Below are 19871 nucleotides of genomic sequence, written 5' to 3'. Positions count from 1 at the left end.
AGTCCCAGCCTCCAGCCACCCCACGATCTTCCTATGAAGCCTGTAGGGTGGGCAGCACTCGCTGCTTCTCCTAAGAAAGCACCACTGAGGGCAGAAGCTGTTTCTGCTTTGGGCTGGGGATGGGGCAGCGTGGAACTTGTCGTACACTTCACTCCAGATGTTTCAGAGGAATGCTGCTAAGACACAGCCGGCACTAACCTTGAAGACCCTCCTAGGGGCTGAGTTTGGAGAATCCAAAGAACCTCTGGAGTAGGAAAAGGCAGGGAAGGGCGGCAGTGTTAGGGGCCCCGACATTAAGGAGAATACCTTTGCCATACCAGAGACTTGAGCAGAAAACAAGCCGACAGAATGTCAGATGGTAGAAAACCTTTTTATGTACAAAAAACACAATAAAAGCCACTAGCCAGCTAGCAGAAAGGACTGCCTTCAGCCTTCACTTACTCCGGCAGCCAGCCCCTCGGCAGGAAGAGGAGGTGGGCTCCCGGGGTGGGGATGGAAGACCTCCCTCGCCTGCCTTCTCTCGGGCCCCCACATGTGCAGCAGGTGCAGAGCAGGACGGACCACAGCGCTCTGCCCCCAAGACCCAGAGACAGGCCGGAGAGCAGGCAGAGCTGAGGACAGAAGTGACTCTGGCCTTACCCCCAAACGGGTCTCAACCCCGAAACACCTGTCCTCTTGTGAGGGGCACGTGCAGGGGCTGACATATCAAGAGGCAACCACCTGTGGGCATTTGGCAGCTGAAGAGCAGGTGAGGGGTCAGGATTCTCAGCTCCTCTGGTTCTCAGCAGGTCAGTGGGGTCTCTAACCAGAAAGACGAAGAGGTGGCAGGGCCCGGGCCGTGGTGGGTATCACTCATCACAGAGGCCAGGGCTGCAGCGAGCTAGGAGACCGAGGTTTCTGAGGGACTCACAAGGTCCTGGGGGAGGCTTTCTCGGGCCTCCTGCATACGGCGCCGGGCTCGCCGGAAGGCCTCTGTGAGGGAAGCAGACACGGAGTCAGGACCACGGTGTGGGGACGATGGGGCCCACATGGATGTCGGGAGGGGCGGGGTGGCTGGACTTGGGTGGAGGGAGAAGCCTACCCAGCACATTTTGAATGGAACTCTGCTGGCTGAATCCCTCCAGACGGTCCAACACACTCCGCATCCTCTTCCGGAGGGAACTTGACTCCATGAAGGCCCTGTGGGGGAGCCAGCCACCTGACCACAGCTGCTCTGCAGCCCTGGGGACCAGGAGGCCTGAGGCAGAGGGCCGGGGCCACTCACCGGGACTGCTGCAGACAGTGCAGGCGGAAGGTGACGCTGCCTGTGGTCTCGGTGCGGAGTCCGAAGCGGCTCAGACGCTCCCCCTGTGGATCCGGTTAGTGTCAGGCTTCGGGTGGTTTCCAGACCCCAGGCACCATGCTGGCCTCACTCCCATTCTTATTCCCATTCTTGGGGAGAACAGGTCTGTTGGGGAAAATTCATCCCAACACCCAAATGCCATCACCTCCCGACTGTCAATCAGGCAACAGTCCAGCCTCATTTGAGAATTAGCAGTCTTCTAAGAAGCCGGCTGACCCTCTGCTTCCTGAGGTCTCAGGGATGGGCTGGGGGAAGGGGCCGGTTACTCTGATGGGGACCAGGGGAAACCTCTAAGCGTCCTACTTCTCAGAGCTCTCCTAGGAGAGCACTGACGTCTGTATGTGCTTCAAGGTGTGGCTGAGATTTCCCACTGGAGCCACAGAAAGGAAGAGACTAAGCACTGATGAAGCAATGAACGATTAAGGGGACTTAACCCAGACTGCACCTTTCCCAGAAGCCATAACTTCCCACGGTGAAATCTACCCAGAGACAAAAGTCACCTTGAAGGTTCCTGGTATCCACACGTAGGAGAGGTCCTCCAGCTCCAGAGAGCCACCAATGAAAAACCTCCGCAGTTCAGCCACTGGGCTGAGCTCCAGGGGCCTCCAGGTGGAGACCGTCAGGGTGTGAGAGCCTGGGCAGAAGAGGATGCAGCCAGGGCTGGGAAGGGCCTGCGGTCCCTTGCAGGCTCCCCAGCAGTCACATGGGCCTTGCCACCACTAAAACACCTGGTCTGGGTACGGCCTGACCTCTGGTGAAGGTCACCATGGAGGTTTAGGGGACCCACATGAGAATCAATCAGACAGAAGCTCAGATCTTAGCTCTGCCAGTTACTACCTGGGCGCTGGCACAAGTTTCTCAGCCTCTCTGAACCCCATTCTCCTCGTCTAGTAAAACGGAAATAATACCAACACCTATGCCTCAAAGAGTGGTGGGGAGAATCAAACGAGAAGCACTCAGCACACTGCCTGGCACACAAGAGAAGACAGTGGCCATTATTTCTAAAGGAACGGTGACCCACTGAGTACACGTCTGTTCAGAGCCCATCTTGACACAGGCTGCTGCTAAGTCGCATCAGTCGTGTCCAACTCTGTGTGACCCCATAGACGCCAGCCCACCAGGCTCCCCCGTCCCTGGGATTCTCCAGGCAAGAACACTGGAGTGGGTTGCCATTTCCTTCTCCAATGCATGAAAGTGAAAAGTGAAAGTGAAGTCGCTCCCCCAAGGCTACAGGTCAAATCAGAGGAGCCGGAATCAGAGTCCAAAGCTGCTCAGCTGTCTCTAACGGAGACAGAAAATGCCCTCAAAAGGAGCACAGAATCTTGCAAGTTAAGTGCTTCTAGTTCCCAGCCATCCCCACTTCTCCCAGGAAGTGGTCGAGTCCTCTGAAGCGCCAGCCTTGCGTCTAGGAGTGGGGGCAGGAGGGCTGCGTGCAGGGCAGGTACGAGAAGTCACCTGGGGTGGCAGGCAGCACCACAGCCCCATAGCCTTCCACGCGGTACCGCTGCCAGAAGTCCAGCGAGAGGACCTCGCAGTAGAGCACAGGCCACTCTGGGAGCGCATCTGTGGAGGGGAGAAGTGGCCAGGTCCCGGGAGGCCCCCACAGGAGAGGGCGCATCTGAGGAGCCCCAAGGCCGAGGACTGGCCAGGCCACTCACCGACAGATTCATCCTCGTGGAGGAAGGAGGCCTCGAACGTGAAAGGGTAGGAGAAGTAGGCCACGTTATCCTAAAAAGGAGGGCTGTTGTTTTAAACTCAGTGCCACAGAGTGGCAAGACCTCACCTGGCACTCATTTTTCCTGTGGCCAGTGACAAGGTCATAGTCCCAATGGAAAAGGAAAAACTATCACTCCACACAGGAAATAAGAGGCTAAGAGGGGAAGGGACACCCAGACGCAAGCTGTTGCCATTCTCAAAAAGGCAGAGAATCCAGGGACAAGGCGGCCCTGCAGGGCCCACAGCAAAGCACCACACCCAGCTCTGGAGTCCTCCCCACACTGCTAGCCCGATCATCTTTGGATGTCATGCTGCGAGCAGCCCTGTTCCCTCCAGGCGCCCCTCTTGTTGCCATACCATCCCCCAGGACTTGGTGGCACAGGTCTGTGTTATTCCTGAGAGCTGCTGGAACGCTGGGCTTGACCAGTCTAAAAGCCAAAGACCACACAAAGTCAACCAGGGAGGAAGGCGAGCAGTTGAGAGAAACACAAAGCTCCTTTCTGCATTCAGTCATTCAGGCACGTGACCAATCACTCATGCCATGTTCACTGGGCCCACTGTGTGCTATGACTGGCCCCTAGGGACACTGCAGTGACCGGATAGAAAAGCTTCCTGTCTCTCAGGGAGCTAACCTTCTAGCTGGCAGTGGGAGGAGGCACAGAAAGCCAACCAACGACAGACCATCAGGGAGTGATAAAAGCTAAATATAAAACAGCATGAAGAGACTGAGAGGCCTGGAGGCCCATTTAGGGATGCTGAGGGACCACTCGGAGGTGAAACTTAGGCTTAGACCTAAACTGAAGCAGAACCAGTCATGCAAAGATAGGATTCAAAAGGTTTCGGACAGAGGAAATGGTCCTGAAAAGGCCCTAGAGTGGGAATGAACTTGGCCTGTTGAGGAACAGGAAGCATGACTGGAATGTTATAAAGGAAAGACAGGCCGGGGCCAGCTCATTCAGAGAATGGGGTCTGGACTTTGCTCAAAGTGGGAAGGGAAGCTGTTGGGGCTTTAAGTTGAAGAGAGACAGCTGGTTTACATTTTATAGGCTCGGTTAGGCTGTGGTATGTATGGCAAATGAAACGTAAGGCGGCTTCCCTGGTGGCTCAATGATAAAGAATCCACCTGCCAATGCAAGAGACACAGGTTCAGTCCCTGGTCCGGGAAGACTCCCACAAGCCGAGGAAAAACTAAGCCTGTGCACCAGAACTACTGAGCCTGTGCTCCAGAGCCCGGGAGCGCGGCTACTGAAGCCTCAGTGCCCGAGAGCCCGTGCTCTGCAACGAGAGAGGCCACTGCCGTGAGAAGCCCAACCACCACAACCAGAGAGGAGCCCCTGCAGCAATGAAGACCCAGCACAGCTAAAAATACATACATAAATAAAAATTATTTTAAAAAAGAAAAGAAACATAAGAGCGAGACAGGAAGCAAGAGGATAAATTAGACATTTAATGCTTTGGCCTAAGTAAGAGATGATGGTGGTTTGGTCCAGGGTCCTCAAGAGAACAGGACATTCAGGACATCTTCGGGAAACAAGCCTGACAGGAATTGCTGATGGCATGAGTGGTGGTAGGGACTAGAGAAAGTGGGGAATCGAGGATGTCCCTTATATTCCTGGTAGTGGACACCAAGGAGATGATATTGTGGTTCTGCTAAGATGGAGAAGACCGTGATGGCAGGTTTGCGGCAAGAGGAGGATCAGGGATGCTTTCGGTCACGTTAAGCAGAAACAACAAACAGGTAAGTGGGCATGAGTCTGGAATTCAGGGCGAGGCTAAGAGTAGAGAGAGAAGTCTGGGCGTCTGAGACACACACACAGCACTGAAGCCACAGGAAGGATGGGGCCACCTAGAAAGACTGTGGAGAGACAGTAACAGAAGGCCAGGCCCGGCTTTGGATGCTCTAATAGTTCTAGGTCAACAGCAGACGAGGAAACAGCCAAGGAGGCTGCTGAGCCACCACCCAGAGAGCTGAGTGGAGCACGGAGCCTGAAGGCAAGAGGAGAGGGGCAGTGAGGAAAGTGAGCTGTGGCAACTGGGAGACCAAGGAGGGCAAAGGCAGACACGTCCCCACAGGATTCCACATCTTGGAAGTAACCTATGACCTTGATAAGAATGGTAACAATTTCAGTGGAGGAGTGGGGAAGGAAACCTGACCCAATGCTTCTGGAAAACTGTCAGAAGGGGTAAAAAGAGAGACTTGTGAATACTACTTACTAGAAGTTGGCAACTCCACAAAGAAGTGGACGTAGAGGTTGTCATACTCATAGCCTTGGGCTGAAACTAAGAAAACAGGAAACGGATTCAGTGTATTGCCCTATCACCCCTAACGCCTGACCCAGTCCTGCAGGGCCTACCCACTTGTGGAGGCAAGGCTCCCGAGGGCCAGGGACTCTCTGTGTTTCCAGGAAAGACTCATGCCTGAGTCTCCCGAGCACTGCGGACAACCCAAGGCCACCACTGCGATGGGGAGGACTATTCCACACTGCTCTCTCTGGCACTTGCCAAGCCTCAGGGGACCTCCATCTGGTGAGACACTTACCCACCTCTCCATTCACGAAGAGCCGGAGGGCACCTGGTGTGGTCTGGGGTAGAGAGAAGTGGGGACCGGTCAGGAGGTCTGAGGGAAGCGACCCCTCTCCTCGAGCCTGTCCATAAACCCCACAGGACCTGTCACAAGATGTCCGATTCTGGCGAGCGACTACCCACACTTCCTCCCCACCTGCCATTTCTCCACAGATCTGTTTTCTTCATTTCTCAAATGCGTTAACATAGGGGCAAGTTCAATTCAGTTCAGTCGCTCAGTCGTGTCCGACTCTTTGCGACCCTATGAATTGCAGCACGCCAGGCCTCCCTGTCCATCACCAACTCCCGGAGTTCACTCAGACTCACGTCCATCAAGTCAGTAATGCCATCCAGCCATCTCATCCTCTGTCGTCCCCTTCTCCTCCTGCCCCCAATCCCTCCCACCATCAGAGTCTTTTCCAATGAGTCAACTCTTCGCATGAGGTGGCCAAAGTACTGGAGTTTCAGCTTTAGCATCATTCCTTCCAAAGAAATCCTTCAGAATGGACTGGTTGGATCTCCTTGCAGTCCAAGGGACTCTCAAGAGTCTTCTCCAACACCACAGTTCAAAAGCATCAATTCTTCAGCGCTCTGCTTTCTTCACAGTCCAACTTTCACATCCATACATGATTACTGGAAAAACCACAGCCTTGACTAGACAGACCTTTGCTGGCAAAGTAATGTTTCTGCTTTTGAATATGCTATCTAGGTTGGTCACAACTTTCCTTCCAAGGAGTAAGCATCTTTTAATTTCATGGCTGCAGTCACCATCTGCAGTGATTTTGGAGCCCAAAAAAATAAAGTCTGACACTGTTTCCCCATCTATTTCCCATGAGGTGATGGAACCGGATGCCATGATCTTCGTTTTCTGAATGTTGAGCTTTAAGCCAACTTTTTACTCTCCTCTTTCACTTTCCTCAAGAGGCTTTTTAGTTCGTCTTCACTTTCTGCCATAAGGGTGGTGTTATCTGCATATCTGAGGTGATAGATATTTCTCCCGGCAATCTTGATTCCAGCTTGTGTTTCTTCCAGCCCAGCATTTCTCATGATGTACTCTGCATAGAAGTTAAATAAGCAGGGTGACAGTATACAGCCTTGACATACTCCTTTTCCTATTTGGAACCAGTCTGTTGCTCCATGTCCAGTTCTAACTGTTGCTTCCTGACCTGCATACAGATTTCTCAAGAGGCAGGTCAGGTGGTCTGGTATTCCCATCTCTTTCAGAATTTTCCACAGTTTATTGTGATCCACGCAATCAAAGGCTTTGGCATAGTCAATAAGCCAGAAATAGATGTTTTTCTGGAACTCTCTTGCTTTTTCCATGATCCAGCGGATGTTGGCAATTTGATCTCTGGTTCCTCTGCCTTTTCTAAAACCAGCTTGAACATCAGAAAGTTCACGGTTCACGTATTGCTGAAGCCTGGCTTGGAGAATTTTGAGCATTACTTTACTAGCATGTGAGATGAGTGCAACTGTGCGGTAGTTTGAGCATTCTTTGGCATTGCCTTTCTTTGGGACTGGAATGAAAACGGACCTTTTCCAGTCCTGTGGCCACTGCTGAGTTTTCCAAATTAGCTGGCATATTGAGTGCAGCACTTTCACAGCATCATCTTTCAGGATTTGAAATAGCTCAACTGGAATTCCATCACCTCCACTAGCTTTCTTCGTAGTGATGCTTTCTAAGGCCCACTTCACTTCACATTCCAGGATGTCTGGCTCTATGTCAGTGATCACATCATCATGATTATCTGGGTCATGAAGATCTTTTTTGTACAGTTCTTCTGTGTATCCTTGCCACCTCTTCTTAATATCTTCTGCTTCTGTTAGGTCCATACCATTTCTGTCCTTTATCGAGCCCATCTTTGCATGAAATGTTCCCTTGGTATCTCTAATTTTCTTGAAGAGATCTCTGGTCTTTCCCATTCTGTTGTCTTCCTCTATTTCTTTGCATTGATCATTGAGGAAGGCTTTCTTATCCCTTCTTGCTATTCTTTGGCACTCTGCATTCAGATGCTATCTTTCCTTTTCTCTTTTGCTTTTCGCTTCTCTTCTTTTCACAGCTATTTGTAAGGCCTCCCCAGACAGCCATTTTGGTTTTTTGCATTTCTTTTCCATGGGGATGGTCTTGATCCCTGTACAATGTCATGAATCTCATTCCATAGTTCATCAGGCACTCTATCTATCAGATCTAGGCCCTTAAATCTATTTCTCATTTCCACTGTATAATCATAAGGGATTTGATTTAGGTCATACCTGAATGGTCTAGTGGTTTTCCCTACTTTCTTCAATTTAAGTCTGAATTTGGTAATAAGGAGTTCATGATCTGAGCCACAGTCAGCTCCCGGTCTTGTTTTTGTTGACTGTATAGAGCTTCTCCATCTTTGGCTGCAAAGAACATAATCAATCTGATTTCGGTGTTGACCATCTGGTGATGTCCATGTGTAGAGTCTTCTCTTGTGTTGTTGGAAGAGGGTGTTTGTTATGACCAGTGCATTTTCTTGGCAAAACTCTATTAGTCTTCGCGCTGCTTCATTCCATATTCCAAGGCCAAATTTGCCTGTTACTTCAGGTGTTTCTTGACTTCCTACTTTTGCATTCCAGTCCCCTATAATGAAAAGGACATCTTTTTTGGGTGTTAGTTCTAAAAGGTCCTGGTGCACGGGGACGACCCAGAGGGATGGTATGGGAAGGGAGGAGGGAGGAGGGTTCAGGATGGGGAACACATGTATACCTGTGGCAGATTCATGTTGATATATGGCAAAACCAATACAATATTGTAAAGTTAAATAATAAAATTAAATTAAAAAAAAATAAAAGTTAGAAAAGAAAAAAAATAAATAAATAAAAGGTCTTGGAGGTCTTCAAAGAACCGTTCAACTTCAGCTTCTTCAGTGTTACTGGTTGGCGCATAGACTTGGATTACTGTGATATTGAATGGTTTGCCTTGGAAACGAACAGAGATCATTCTGTCGTTTTTGAGATTGCATCCAAGTACTGCATTACGGACTCTTTTGTTGACCATGATGGCTACTCAATTTCTTCTGAGGGATTCCTGTCCACAGTAGTAGATATAATGGTCATCTGAGTTAAATTCACCCATTCCAGTCCATTTTAGTTTGCTGATTCCTAGAATGTCAACATTCACTCTGCCATCTCGTTTGACCACTTCCAATTTGCCTTGATTCACGGACCTGACATTCCAGGTTCCTATGCAATATTGCTCTTTACATAGGGGCAGCACCTAATTTAAATGGTGGAAGGGGCAATGGAGTGTGGGGACCTTATGAGAATGGTCAAGAGAAGCAGGCACAGCTGCCACTGCCCTACAGCAAGAGGCCGGAGACCCTGCTCCCTCTGGGGGCTGAGGCCAAGAAGCTAGGCAGTTTCCTTTTAAATTATTTATGTCTCTATCTTAGCTAACTTTTTAACATTGAACATCTGTTGCTAATACAATATGAAAATAGTGAAAGCTAATTTTTACAAACAGAGAGGGAGACCACAGGCTAACTCTATCTTTGTTTCCAGATCTAGAAATGGAACTCCTGGATTAACAGAAGACAAAGAACAGGACCACGGGATTATGGACTTAAACTGTTTTGTCTTAAAAGCCAAACTATCTGATGAACAGAAATGAGATGCCTCCCTCCTTTATGGGGCATGTAGGGAAAATATCTACATTAAGAGTAAGGAAGACATTTTTCATTTTTATACTTATTTACAAAAAAAATTAATAGATAGCATCACTGACTCAGTGGACATGAATTTGAGCAAACTCCAGGAGACAGGAAGCCTGGCATGTCACAGTCCATGGGGTCGCAAAGAGTTGGACACAACTGAGCAACTCCATAGTAACAATAAAATTAATTATAAAGTAATACATGAATGCATCACCACTGATAAAAATTCAAAACTATCTAAGTTTAGAGAATAAAAAGGAAACATTCCTGAAATATCCCTCTCACCCCTCAATAGCCACCTGCTGTCTCCCAATTCCACCCCCTTCCCAGAGAAAGCCCCCAGAAGGCGTGTGCCCTTTGAGACCTCTTCCTAGGCATCGACAGTTCTATATCAACATGCAATGCTTCGAAAACACAGCAAGGACTATACTCTGTATGTTATTTTCTACTTTCTTTTTACACTGAAGAGTGTGTCTTGAGGACCTTGAAGAGAGGACCGTCACTCAGCTAGAGTCAGAGCGCTCTTATGGTGGTGCGGGAAGCTGGGCTACTCACCATCTCAAAGTCAGTGCCCACGAGGCTGTTGAGATACTCCTTGTGCCGGCCATAGAGCTGAGGAAACAAACCACACCGAGACTCAAGATGCAGTCCCAGGCAGACCAGGGTTCAGGTCTGAATGGGAGGGAGAAACGCAGCAGGAATGGGAAACACCACAGAGAGCCAGGTGCCTGAGTGCTCCTGCCGCCGACATCGGACAGTTAAACACAGAGGCTCTGGAGTCCACTGGCCTGGGGCCAAGCCAGCTCCCACGCTGCTGCGACCTGGGGCAGACTCAGCTTCTTGATCTCCATTGCCTCACTTACAAAATGGTCATAAAATAAGCATTCCCTCGAAGGGCTGCGGTACAGTCTAAATGAAATTAGGCATGTGAAGGCCCTAGCACAGAGCACAGGCCATGCTCAGATAGATCATCATTAGCATAATGATCTTATAACAGGCTCAACGCCTCGTGTCTGATAGGTTAGAAGGGCTTCCCAAGTCAGGAGAGGCCATCAAGAGCAAGACCCGGCCGCTGCTGACCCACCCTCAGGCACGGCCTCAGCTCCCAGCTCTCCGGTTCTCGGATGAATCAGCACTCACGTCCTTGAACACGCGCTGCTCCCGCTCCTCCTCCTCAGGCTGGGCGAGGGAAGACACGTTGTCGATTGTATACTTCCACAGCTCCTGCTTCTCCCCCTCTGTCTCGATTCTGTAAGGTCAAAGCCACAAAGGGACTAACTGGAAAAACAGGAGACGAGGCACTCCAGACCCAACCCAGGGACAAACAAACTGTCGGCTGGGAATTTAAACGTTAGGAGAGATGAAGGGCTTTCTGAGAACTTCCTCAACTCGAGACAAGAAGTGAAGCCCAGCAAAGGAATGCTAGTCTCCACCACCTCTTTCTTCCTCTTCTCACCTGTAGGGTCCTTTGGAGCCAGTGAAGTCAGGTTTTACTGTGATCACTCCGTTGCTGTCCACCTTCAGAGTACAGAGGACATGTTCATGCTTCTTATAGCCAAGCCTAGAAACCAGAGGTAACACCAGAGTTCAAGATTGCTGGTCCCATTTCCGGGAAAGAGGATGAGGTATTCAGTTCACATCAGGGGAGAAGACAGAGGCTGGGGTGAGAACAGTCAGAGTAAAACATTTCCTTCCAAAGAAAAAGAAGGAAACAAAATCCCTCCCTCCAAAATACCTGGGATGACCGTAACAGGAGGGTGATGGTTAGCGACAGGAGAAGAGGATGAAGGTCTGAGTTGGGCAGTGAGAAGCTTCACTCACTTTCCATAGGGCCCCAGGTCTGCCATGATGTACATGGTCTGAAGAGGGGTGTTGATGACATGGTTGTTCCTGATGAATTCTTCTGAGGGCTCCCAGGTGACGATTCGTGACTTAAGAATGCCACCTTCCCTGGGAGACACCACAGGAAGGGTCACTTCCCTGGCACCCCCTGAAGACCCTGAAGGAAGAATGCAAGGGAGCACACCCAGGAGGAGTACAGGGGAGCACTCCACTGCAGAGTGGGACACTTGCGTCGGTGAGCACACCAAGAACACTGGCACAGAAGGAACACCGGGACCTCCCCAGCCCCGTACACACTTGCACTCACGTTCCTCGCCTGTCCTGCCGTCGCCGCCTGACATTTGCCATTCGCTCGACCAAGAAGGACGGCATCTCGCTGGCTGCAGTGGTCATTTTCTGACAGTGCTGGGAAAACAGAGCAGCTTGGTATAAGCCAGCAGCTCAGGGCCACGTGGGATCAAGCACCTGGAGGGAAATCTTCCTTCTGAAACCTCACAGGACCTTGAGAGCGCAGCCACCTCACAACAGCACACGCTGATGGAGAGTGCAGAGGCACAAACAGCTCAGAGAAGAGCCGACCATGCCCTGATTTGCCCTAAGGTTGTAGCAGCACATTACTCTTGAGAAATGAGTCTGCAGTCTGTAAGCCCGTACCAACAGAGTTGGGGCGGTCTACCCAGGAGATGCTGACATCACTAGGTGGTTGGAAGATGCCAAATGTAACACAAGTATTCCGTGAAAAACGCTCCGTAATTTTCCTTTCTTTACCAAAACAGACAACCTAAATTTTACATGCTACCAACCCACAACTTTCAAAAACATTAACACCTGGCTTAGAAATCTATAGACTCATAGACAAAAATCAGAAAATATAGGCTCTCCCCTCCTTCAAGGAGTTTATAATCTCACTGAGAAGATAGAACATATCATACAGTGACTGAAGAAAATCTAAAACAAGGCCACGAAGGTACGCTGTCATCGGCAAACTGAGGACACAAGCCATTCCCTATACAGTACTGAATTCCTCTTCAAATCTGTATGTTCGGTTTTGGCTGAATCCCATGATGAATTTAATCTAGATGGTTCTAGACTCCATCCACCTGTCTGATCTCATAATGCACGGGGAAAATCAAACCTAGTGGCTGCTCCCCGCAGTGTGCAGTCTGCAAGCCTAGCATTAGAGACACTGCCGGCTCCCCCAGGCCCTCCAGCAGGTGGGGCAGGGAGCAGCAGCCACACCACCCAGAGACCTGCCCACCTACCTACTCCAGCCTGGCTGCCAGAAACACACGGAAATTCCTAGACAGGCTCACTTAACAGGCTTCTGAGTTAAAACACGAGGCCAGAAAGCCAGGGGAAACAAAGGTGAAGGAGCTACAGAGCTTGGGTAAGTCTACCTGAGTCTGTCTACTTGGGAAAGAATGATACCTCCTCCAAATTGGTGTATCTATCAGAGTCAGTGTAGGTAAAAATCCGTCGGGTCTTCCTGCCACCTGAATCTTCCAGCTTTAGAATCTCTTGACGGTACTGATGATCCAAAGGGCTCTGACAGGCTGCTTCATTTTGGTACAGATCTACTTCAAACTGAGGTCACAAAGAAACAGAGTTCCAGTGAGAGTATTTTAATTTTGTCGCTACAACTGTTTGGTCAAATATCATTTGTCATGATGTTTTACCTAAACTGATGGAGGACAGAAAAGCCAACAAAGGTTAGAGCTACAAGGAACCAGAGCGACAGTCTAACTCAATTCTGCTGTTACAGAACTGGCACACCAAGACCATGTGCTGCTTTGGTATGTGGCCCAGAGGTGAAAAGCGTGTTACTCAAAATCATGAAACTGGCTAGTGGCAGGTTTTATGTGTGCTGTGCGTACACTGAGCCCGTACACACAGCAGTGGGAAGTATACACTGCTGTAAGCTTTCTGGAAGTCAGTTTGGCGATATGTATCAGGAACCTTTCCCTGCAACCAGGCAGGTGGACGTGGGCCAGGTGCAGGGACACGGAGCAGACAAGGGACACTAGCCCACCTGGCTGAAGAGCTTCTCTTGCCACCCAATCACAACCTCCTCTTCTTCTTCCTCTGGGCGGTGTCCACCTCCAAAGAAAACAGAGCGAGTCAAATGTTTGAGCCCAACTAGCCCTACTTCTTGCTCTCTGGTTGGTTATAACCAAAGTCTGTGCTCTTATATTTGCCACAAAACCAGTTGGAGTTCACTGATTATGAAGTACTCACTCTAGAGAGGCAATAGATATGTGCAGAAGCCAAGGTTAAGACCCAAGAAGTTTTAATCACCCCCACTAACTTTAATAAAAGAAATCACGTCCTCCAGGAATTATTTAATCTAATTCAGAGTTAAGAGCTGAAATTTAGATATAGGCTGAACAGCTCTTTCTCAATCCCGATTGTCTACATTTGCTATGAACCATGGCATTTTTATCTTCACTATTTCTGAAGCCATAAATCTAGAATCACAAACACTGTAACCTTAAGAGACCAAGTATTAAGAGAGAAAAGGAAAGACATATAACAGATTTGTTTTTTAAAAAGAACCAAATCTAGTATGTACACTCCTAGATGAGTATGCCTTTCCAAAGATATATGCTTCAAAACCCACCAGCTCACACTTTTGCCCAGGAATATTTCTGAACAGAAACAAAAGCAAAGAGACTAGTGACCTAACACAAACACACTGTCTTCTCTTTCTCACTTTTCTGGCTTCTCAGAGAAAGAAAAAGGCTAGAACACAGATAATACTAATACGCACATTTTCTGGGACGTCCCTGGTAGTCCCGTGGTTGCATTGCAGGGGGCATGGGTTCCATCCCTACAGGGAAAACTAAGATCCCGCATGCCACACAGCAAGGTTAAAAAAAAAAAAGTGCATTTTCCAAGCAGACCCAAATGTTTAACTTGTTTTTAAAAAGTGTTCATATTGTAAGTTTCAAGTTTGGAGTCATATTTTCTCTTAGAAAAAAAAAAAAATGTCAGAAATGGCATTTGGGTTTAGAGGTAAATTTATAATATACCCAAAGCACAGTATTTGCTATTTCACTACATTTGACCACAGTTCAGATCAGCTTCTTGATGATAGGAATCACTTCTTGAATTCAATTTTCACACAACATAATGTAGTAGTTAAAACTGCCTGGGATCAAATTCTGACTTCAACAGTTAGCAGCCCAGTGACCTTGGACAAGAAACCCAAGCTCTCTATACCTTTTCTCAGACTATAGACCTGGGTCTACTCTGTCTTAAGAAGTAACCTCAGCCCTAGGCCCTTCCCCAGATCCCCAAGGGGCCCATCACCAAAATACACCCACTGGCCGTTGGGTGAGGCCTAAAAGTGGCCAAGTCTATGAGATCCTTCCCCAGTTGGGCAGCAGGCTGGCAATGGAGGTAGTTGCTTGATGTGATTCTTTGCAGGTGGACTCTGCCAGGAAAAGAGAAGCCCAAAATACTGTTACAAGATACACAAGCAGGAGACGAACACAGAGCAAGGATGGGGAAACGAACCACTAAAGAGATTATGGCTACCAAGAGATGTGGCAGGGTGCAGGCAACAGAGAGGAGGGGAGGGGGGCATAGGGCTCTGAGGAATTTGGGGGGCGTAGGGTCCTGAAACGGTGAGTCTAGCAAGTTGCGAGTGAAGAGGGTTCCAGGTAGTGAGGGAGACGCGAGGAGACCGGGATGACAGTGGTCAGTACTGCAAACGGAAGTGAGGGCCCCAGCAAAGGAGAAGTGTAATTCAAGTTCCAATTATCTGAGAGCATAAAAGCACGGGGCTCTGGGGTGATGCGACTACCGGAGGCGGAGGTTGCGCACGGGGTCCCGAGAGCGGTACACGGCCTCTCCGGTATCACTGCTCCAGATGGCCTCCGCCATGACAGCTGCGCCGCGCACGACTGCGCCGGAAAGCGCGCCGCCCCGGTTCCCCTGGCAACTGAGACGCCGTCAGGAGTCTGGAACCCGGTTCCCTAGGCGGCGCGGGAGAAGCCCTGCCCATCGCGGGCCCCGCCAGGGCTGAGTCCCTGCCCACGCCGGCTGGGGTAATCCTGCGGAGTTGCCGCTGGTCTTTAGTGCGAACAAAGCTCGCTCACACCCAAGGCCGGGCTGGGTGCGCTTGACAAATGAGGAAACTAAAGCCGCGCTATCGGCCCCCATTATGTAGATTCGGACAGAAATGATCGTAAGCTCCAAATCCGAGTGTCCTGAGTTCCCAGCTACTACTTTTCCCACCACACCACACAGTCTTACACTGAATCATGGGACACTTTGGCCTCAGAATTGGTTGACGGGGACTCACAGAATGCACCCATTCTTCCCCGAGGAGTGACCGGAGGTGAAGACAGTTACCCAGACATCAAAGTGTCAGAAGATTAATTACTCTTTGGGTTGGCATTCACTGAACCAGAGAAAAAAGAAACAAGGAAGCTAGCAGTAAGGAAGGAAAAGATGTCATTATTGCACTGGTTTTTCCCCTGCATGTGTTATTTCCCGATTTTTAAGCCACCTTAGATACCGCACTGACCTTGAGAAAGGTCAATAAAGTGCCATTCTGAAGACGTGCTTCATTGGGCTGCCAAAGGCGGGACACACCTGTAACCTCGAGTCCGGCTCTCTGGCACCTTGGGGATGGCAGCAGTTATCAGCCTTTGTCATTTGCTGCTGCTTGTCCCCTGAACCCAGTTTGATTGTATGGCATTGGGAGCCATTAGCAACAAAGCTGCTCTTGTATAACACTAAAGACTCACTATAACAATAGCCCTATTTATGTAAGATCTAATACAGCCTGGGCTCCTTGTTTATGTTGTCCCTAATCCTCCTAGAACTCCCTTAAGTAGGTATTTGTTATTCTCATAGTCAGTGAAGTTATTGAAGGCCAGAACGTGAAGGTAGAACTGGAGTAAGTGGCAGAGGAGCTGAGACTCCAGCCCAGGCCTGTCTTTAAAGCCTGAACACCTTACCACTCTGCTTCACAACCTCTTACCTACCAATTTATTCTGTAAGAGCACACAATTCCCAACCTGGGAAATAGTAATAATTATTTCAACAGGTGAAACTGTGAAGGCAGACTATCATTCTTAAGAAAAAAGATCACTCTAATTTTTTCTTTTAAAATTGTGAATAGGCAACACTTTGCCATATGAATCACAAATGATGAAGTTGGAGCCTGAAACAACTTTGGTTTTACACCAAATCTAACTTAGAGCAAAGTCAACCTGACATAAGTATAAGCAAAGTACTGTATCACATGATATGCAAATATAAGTGATTTGTCTAAGTAACCATAATTAAATTATCTTTATACAGGTAAACTAGATTTTTATTCCTTTTATTTACTGATATAAATCAGGATTCTTAAAATCGGGATCCATGAGCAGAGTTCAAGGGGTCTACTGATTCCCTTACCCAGTGGGGAGAGGGAAGGGAGAAAAGCAAGATAGGGGTATGAGATTAGGAATTACAAACTACTATGTATAAAATAAATAAGAAATAGAGATATGTTTTATAACAGGAAAATATAGCTATTCTTTTGTAATAACTTTAAATGGAATATAATCTATAAAACTATTGAATCCCTGTTTCAGGTTTTATACCTGAAACTAACGATCTAAATTGACTGTGCTGTGCTTAGTCATACAATCGTGTCTGACTCTGCGATCCCATGGACTGTAGCCTGCCATGCTCCTCTGTCCTTGGGGATTCTATAGGCAAGAATACTAGAGAGGGTTACCAGGCCCTCCTCCCGGGAATCTTCCCAACCCAGGGATTGAACCCAGTTTTCCTGCATTGCAGGTGTAGTCTTTACTGTTTGAGCCACCAGGGAAGCCCAAATCAACTAACTATACTTCAACTAAAAAAAAAAAAAAACTCCCTAGGGACTTCCCTCGTGGTCCAGTGCTTAAGAATCCACTTTGCAATTCAGGGGACACGGGTTTGGTCCTTGGTATGGGAACTAAGATCCCACATGTCACAGGGCAACTAAGACGGCAGACCACAACTACTGAGCCTTTGCACCACAACTAGAGAATCAATGCACCACAACCAAAGATCCTGCATGATGCAACAAAGATCCCACGTGCTGCAACTAAGCCCTGATGCGGACAAATTAAACAAACGAAAAACCCTCCTTGAGCTTTTTTCTTTTTTCTCCTTGGGCCATTTTTCTGGAAAGAGTTTGTGGCTTTTATCAGATTCTGGAAGGAGTCTGTATCCTGATATCAAGAAGAGCCTGATCCCCACTATGTGTACTGACATCTTGCTAAAAATGTAAAGTTTGGATTACATAACATAAAGGCCAAAATCCCCTGTACCATCACCAGCGACCGTTCCTCCCCTATCCCTAATCAGGAATGTTTAGAGTCGATATTTACTGTGCTCTCCCTAAAATAGTGCCATTGTTTGGATAATTTTTTTTGGTTAAAAAACGATTGCACAATCATGAAGGGTAAACATGGCTTCCTTTTCACATGTTTATAAGCCAAGACATTAATTGTATTTCTCAATCTTATGACCAGGAAACGTAGAGCCTGGATTTATGTTCAAGATGTTTTGACTCAAACCTATGGGCTCTCCTATGAAGTGGACTGTCTCCTTAAAACTACTCCCATTCCCAAGCCCATTTTTTTCTTTCTTAAACTGGTCACATCTGAGCTACATCATAACAGTCCAATCACTCTCTTTCCCCTCTCCAGCTGATACTTTATAACTTACTTGGAAGTTATAAAGTTAGTGCTTATTCTCACAGAGGAGGAAGAATGTCATACGCTTCTTCCAAAACTTTTCTGTGTCCCCCAGGGTCCGTGCTTTGTGTCTATTAACTGTCCCTTGAACTGACCTTGGTTCAGAGAAGAGATCCTTCTGGAATGCAACAATCTTATGAGGAATAATAGACTTGACTCTTGCTTTTCTCCCTCTGCCTCTGACTTTGAAGATAGAGCTGTGGGCCTTAAACATACCATAAAGCAGAGATTGTCAGATTGGATAAAAAGCAAGCTCTGATTGTATGCTGTCCATGAGACACTGGCTTTAAATATAAAGACATTCATAATTTAAAAGTTAAAAAATATAAGGAAATCTTGCTATTTGTGACAACATGGTTGTAAGGGTATTAAGCTGAGTGAGGTTATTATGCTGAGTGAAAAAAGGTCAGAAAAGATAAATACTTTCATTTCATTTATATGTGGAGTCTAAACACTAAAACAAGTAAATAAACACAACAAAATAGAAACAGAATTATAGACACAAAGAACAAATAGGTTTCAGGGAGAGGGGAGGAAAGAAATAGGTGAAGTAGATTAAGAAATACAAACTTCTACTTGCAAGGTAAACTAGTCATGAGTATGAAATGTACAAGGTGGGGAATATAGTCGATAATTATGTAATATTGTATGATGAGAGGTCATAACTAAACTTATGTTGATCATTTTGAAATGTATAGAAATATCAAACCACTGTTGAATAACAGAAACTAATATAGTATTGTAGTTCAGTTATATTTCAAAAACAAACTCATAGAAAAAGAGATCAAATTTGTGTTTATCAGAAGTGGGGGGTAGAGAGAGGGGAAATTGGATTCAGACACTCAAAAGGTGCAAACTTCCAGTTAAAAGAAAAATATGTGTATGTAAAGTACAACATGATAAATAGAATTAATATTGCTGTACATTACATATGAAAGTTATTAAGGTAAATCCTAAGCAATCTCATCACAAGGGAAAATATTTTTTCTATTTCTTTAATTTTGTATATGTACTTTTGCATTCTGTAATTTTGATGAGATTATGGATATTCACTAAACTTACTGATAATCATTTCATGATGTTTATAAATCAAATCATTATGCTGTACACCTAAAACTTACACAGTGCTGTATGTCAGTTAGATCTCAATAAAACTGGATGAAAACAAAAGTAGAAATGAAAAAGAAAAACAAATTAGTTTTTTAAAGTTAAAGGATGGAAAAAGATGTACCAAGCAAACATTAATCCAAAGAAAACTAGAAAGGCTATCTTAATAACAGACAAAATAGATTTCAAAACAAGGGATATTACCAGGAATAAGGAAATACATTTTGTAATGATAAATGCACCAATTCATCAAGAGAACATAAGAAAACTAAATATTCATGCACTTAACAATTTCAAAATACATGAAGCAAAAAATTGATAGACTTGAAAGGGGAAATAGGCAAATTCAGTTATAGTTGGAGATAGTAACACTCTTTTTTTTAATTGAAGTATGATTGACTTATAATATTGTATTAATTTCAGGTGTTCAGTTCAGTTCAGCTCAGTTGCTCAGTTATGTCCGACTCTTTGCAACCCCATGAACCGCAGCACGCCAGGCCTCCCTGTCCATCACCAACTCCCGGAGTTCACTCAGACTCACGTCCATCGAGTCAGTGATGCCATCCAGCTATATCATCTTCTGTCGTCCCCTTCTCCTCCTGCCCCAATCCCTCCCAGCATCAGGGTCTTTTCCAATGAGTCAACTCTTCGCATCAGGTGGCCAAAGTACTGGAGTTTCAGCTTCAGCATCATTCCCTCCGAAGAAATCCCAGGGCTGATCTCCTTCAGAATGGACTGGTTGGATCTCCTTGCAGTCCAAGGGACTCTCAAGAGTCTTCTCCAACACCACAGTTCAAAAGCATCAATTCTTCGGTTCTCAACCTTCTTCACAGTCCAACTCTCACATCCATACATGACCACAGGAAAAACCATAGCCTT

The 19871-nt window shown here is 47.1% G+C and overlaps 1 protein-coding gene across 7 annotated transcripts; it reads right to left on the bottom strand.

The window, feature by feature from the left end:
* Window positions 1-351: 351 nt before the first annotated feature.
* MKS1 (MKS transition zone complex subunit 1) lies at window positions 352-15048 on the bottom strand. 7 transcript variants are annotated; one of them, XR_015148331.1, is made up of 18 exons: window positions 14945-15048; window positions 14463-14572; window positions 13169-13236; window positions 12568-12723; window positions 11447-11544; window positions 11119-11247; window positions 10754-10858; window positions 10438-10546; window positions 9853-9909; window positions 5598-5640; window positions 5273-5338; window positions 3416-3486; window positions 3001-3070; window positions 2798-2905; window positions 1843-1976; window positions 1265-1447; window positions 1082-1179; window positions 352-972 (listed from the first exon to the last, which is right to left on the bottom strand). XR_015148331.1 is itself a non-coding variant. In XM_086360761.1 (18 exons), exons 1-18 carry the CDS (start codon window positions 15022-15024, stop codon window positions 881-883), a joined length of 1677 nt encoding a protein of 558 aa, XP_086216887.1. In that variant the 5' UTR covers window positions 15025-15048; the 3' UTR covers window positions 352-880. The 7 variants fall into 7 exon arrangements, 5 of the variants coding, with proteins under 5 accessions (XP_086216887.1, XP_086216888.1, XP_086216891.1 ...); XM_086360761.1 differs by having other exon boundaries at window positions 1265-1347; XM_086360762.1 differs by lacking the exon at window positions 2798-2905 and having other exon boundaries at window positions 1265-1347.
* Window positions 15049-19871: the final 4823 nt, after the last annotated feature.

Source organism: Bos grunniens, chromosome 19 (genome assembly GCF_055505025.1).
Source record: "Bos grunniens cultivar Pamir isolate PY7600 chromosome 19, Bosgru_T2T1.0, whole genome shotgun sequence".
NCBI classification, from domain to species: Eukaryota; Metazoa; Chordata; class Mammalia; order Artiodactyla; family Bovidae; genus Bos; species Bos grunniens.
Note: the sequence above shows the minus strand (reverse complement) of the source record. Positions and strands in the feature narration are given on the sequence as shown.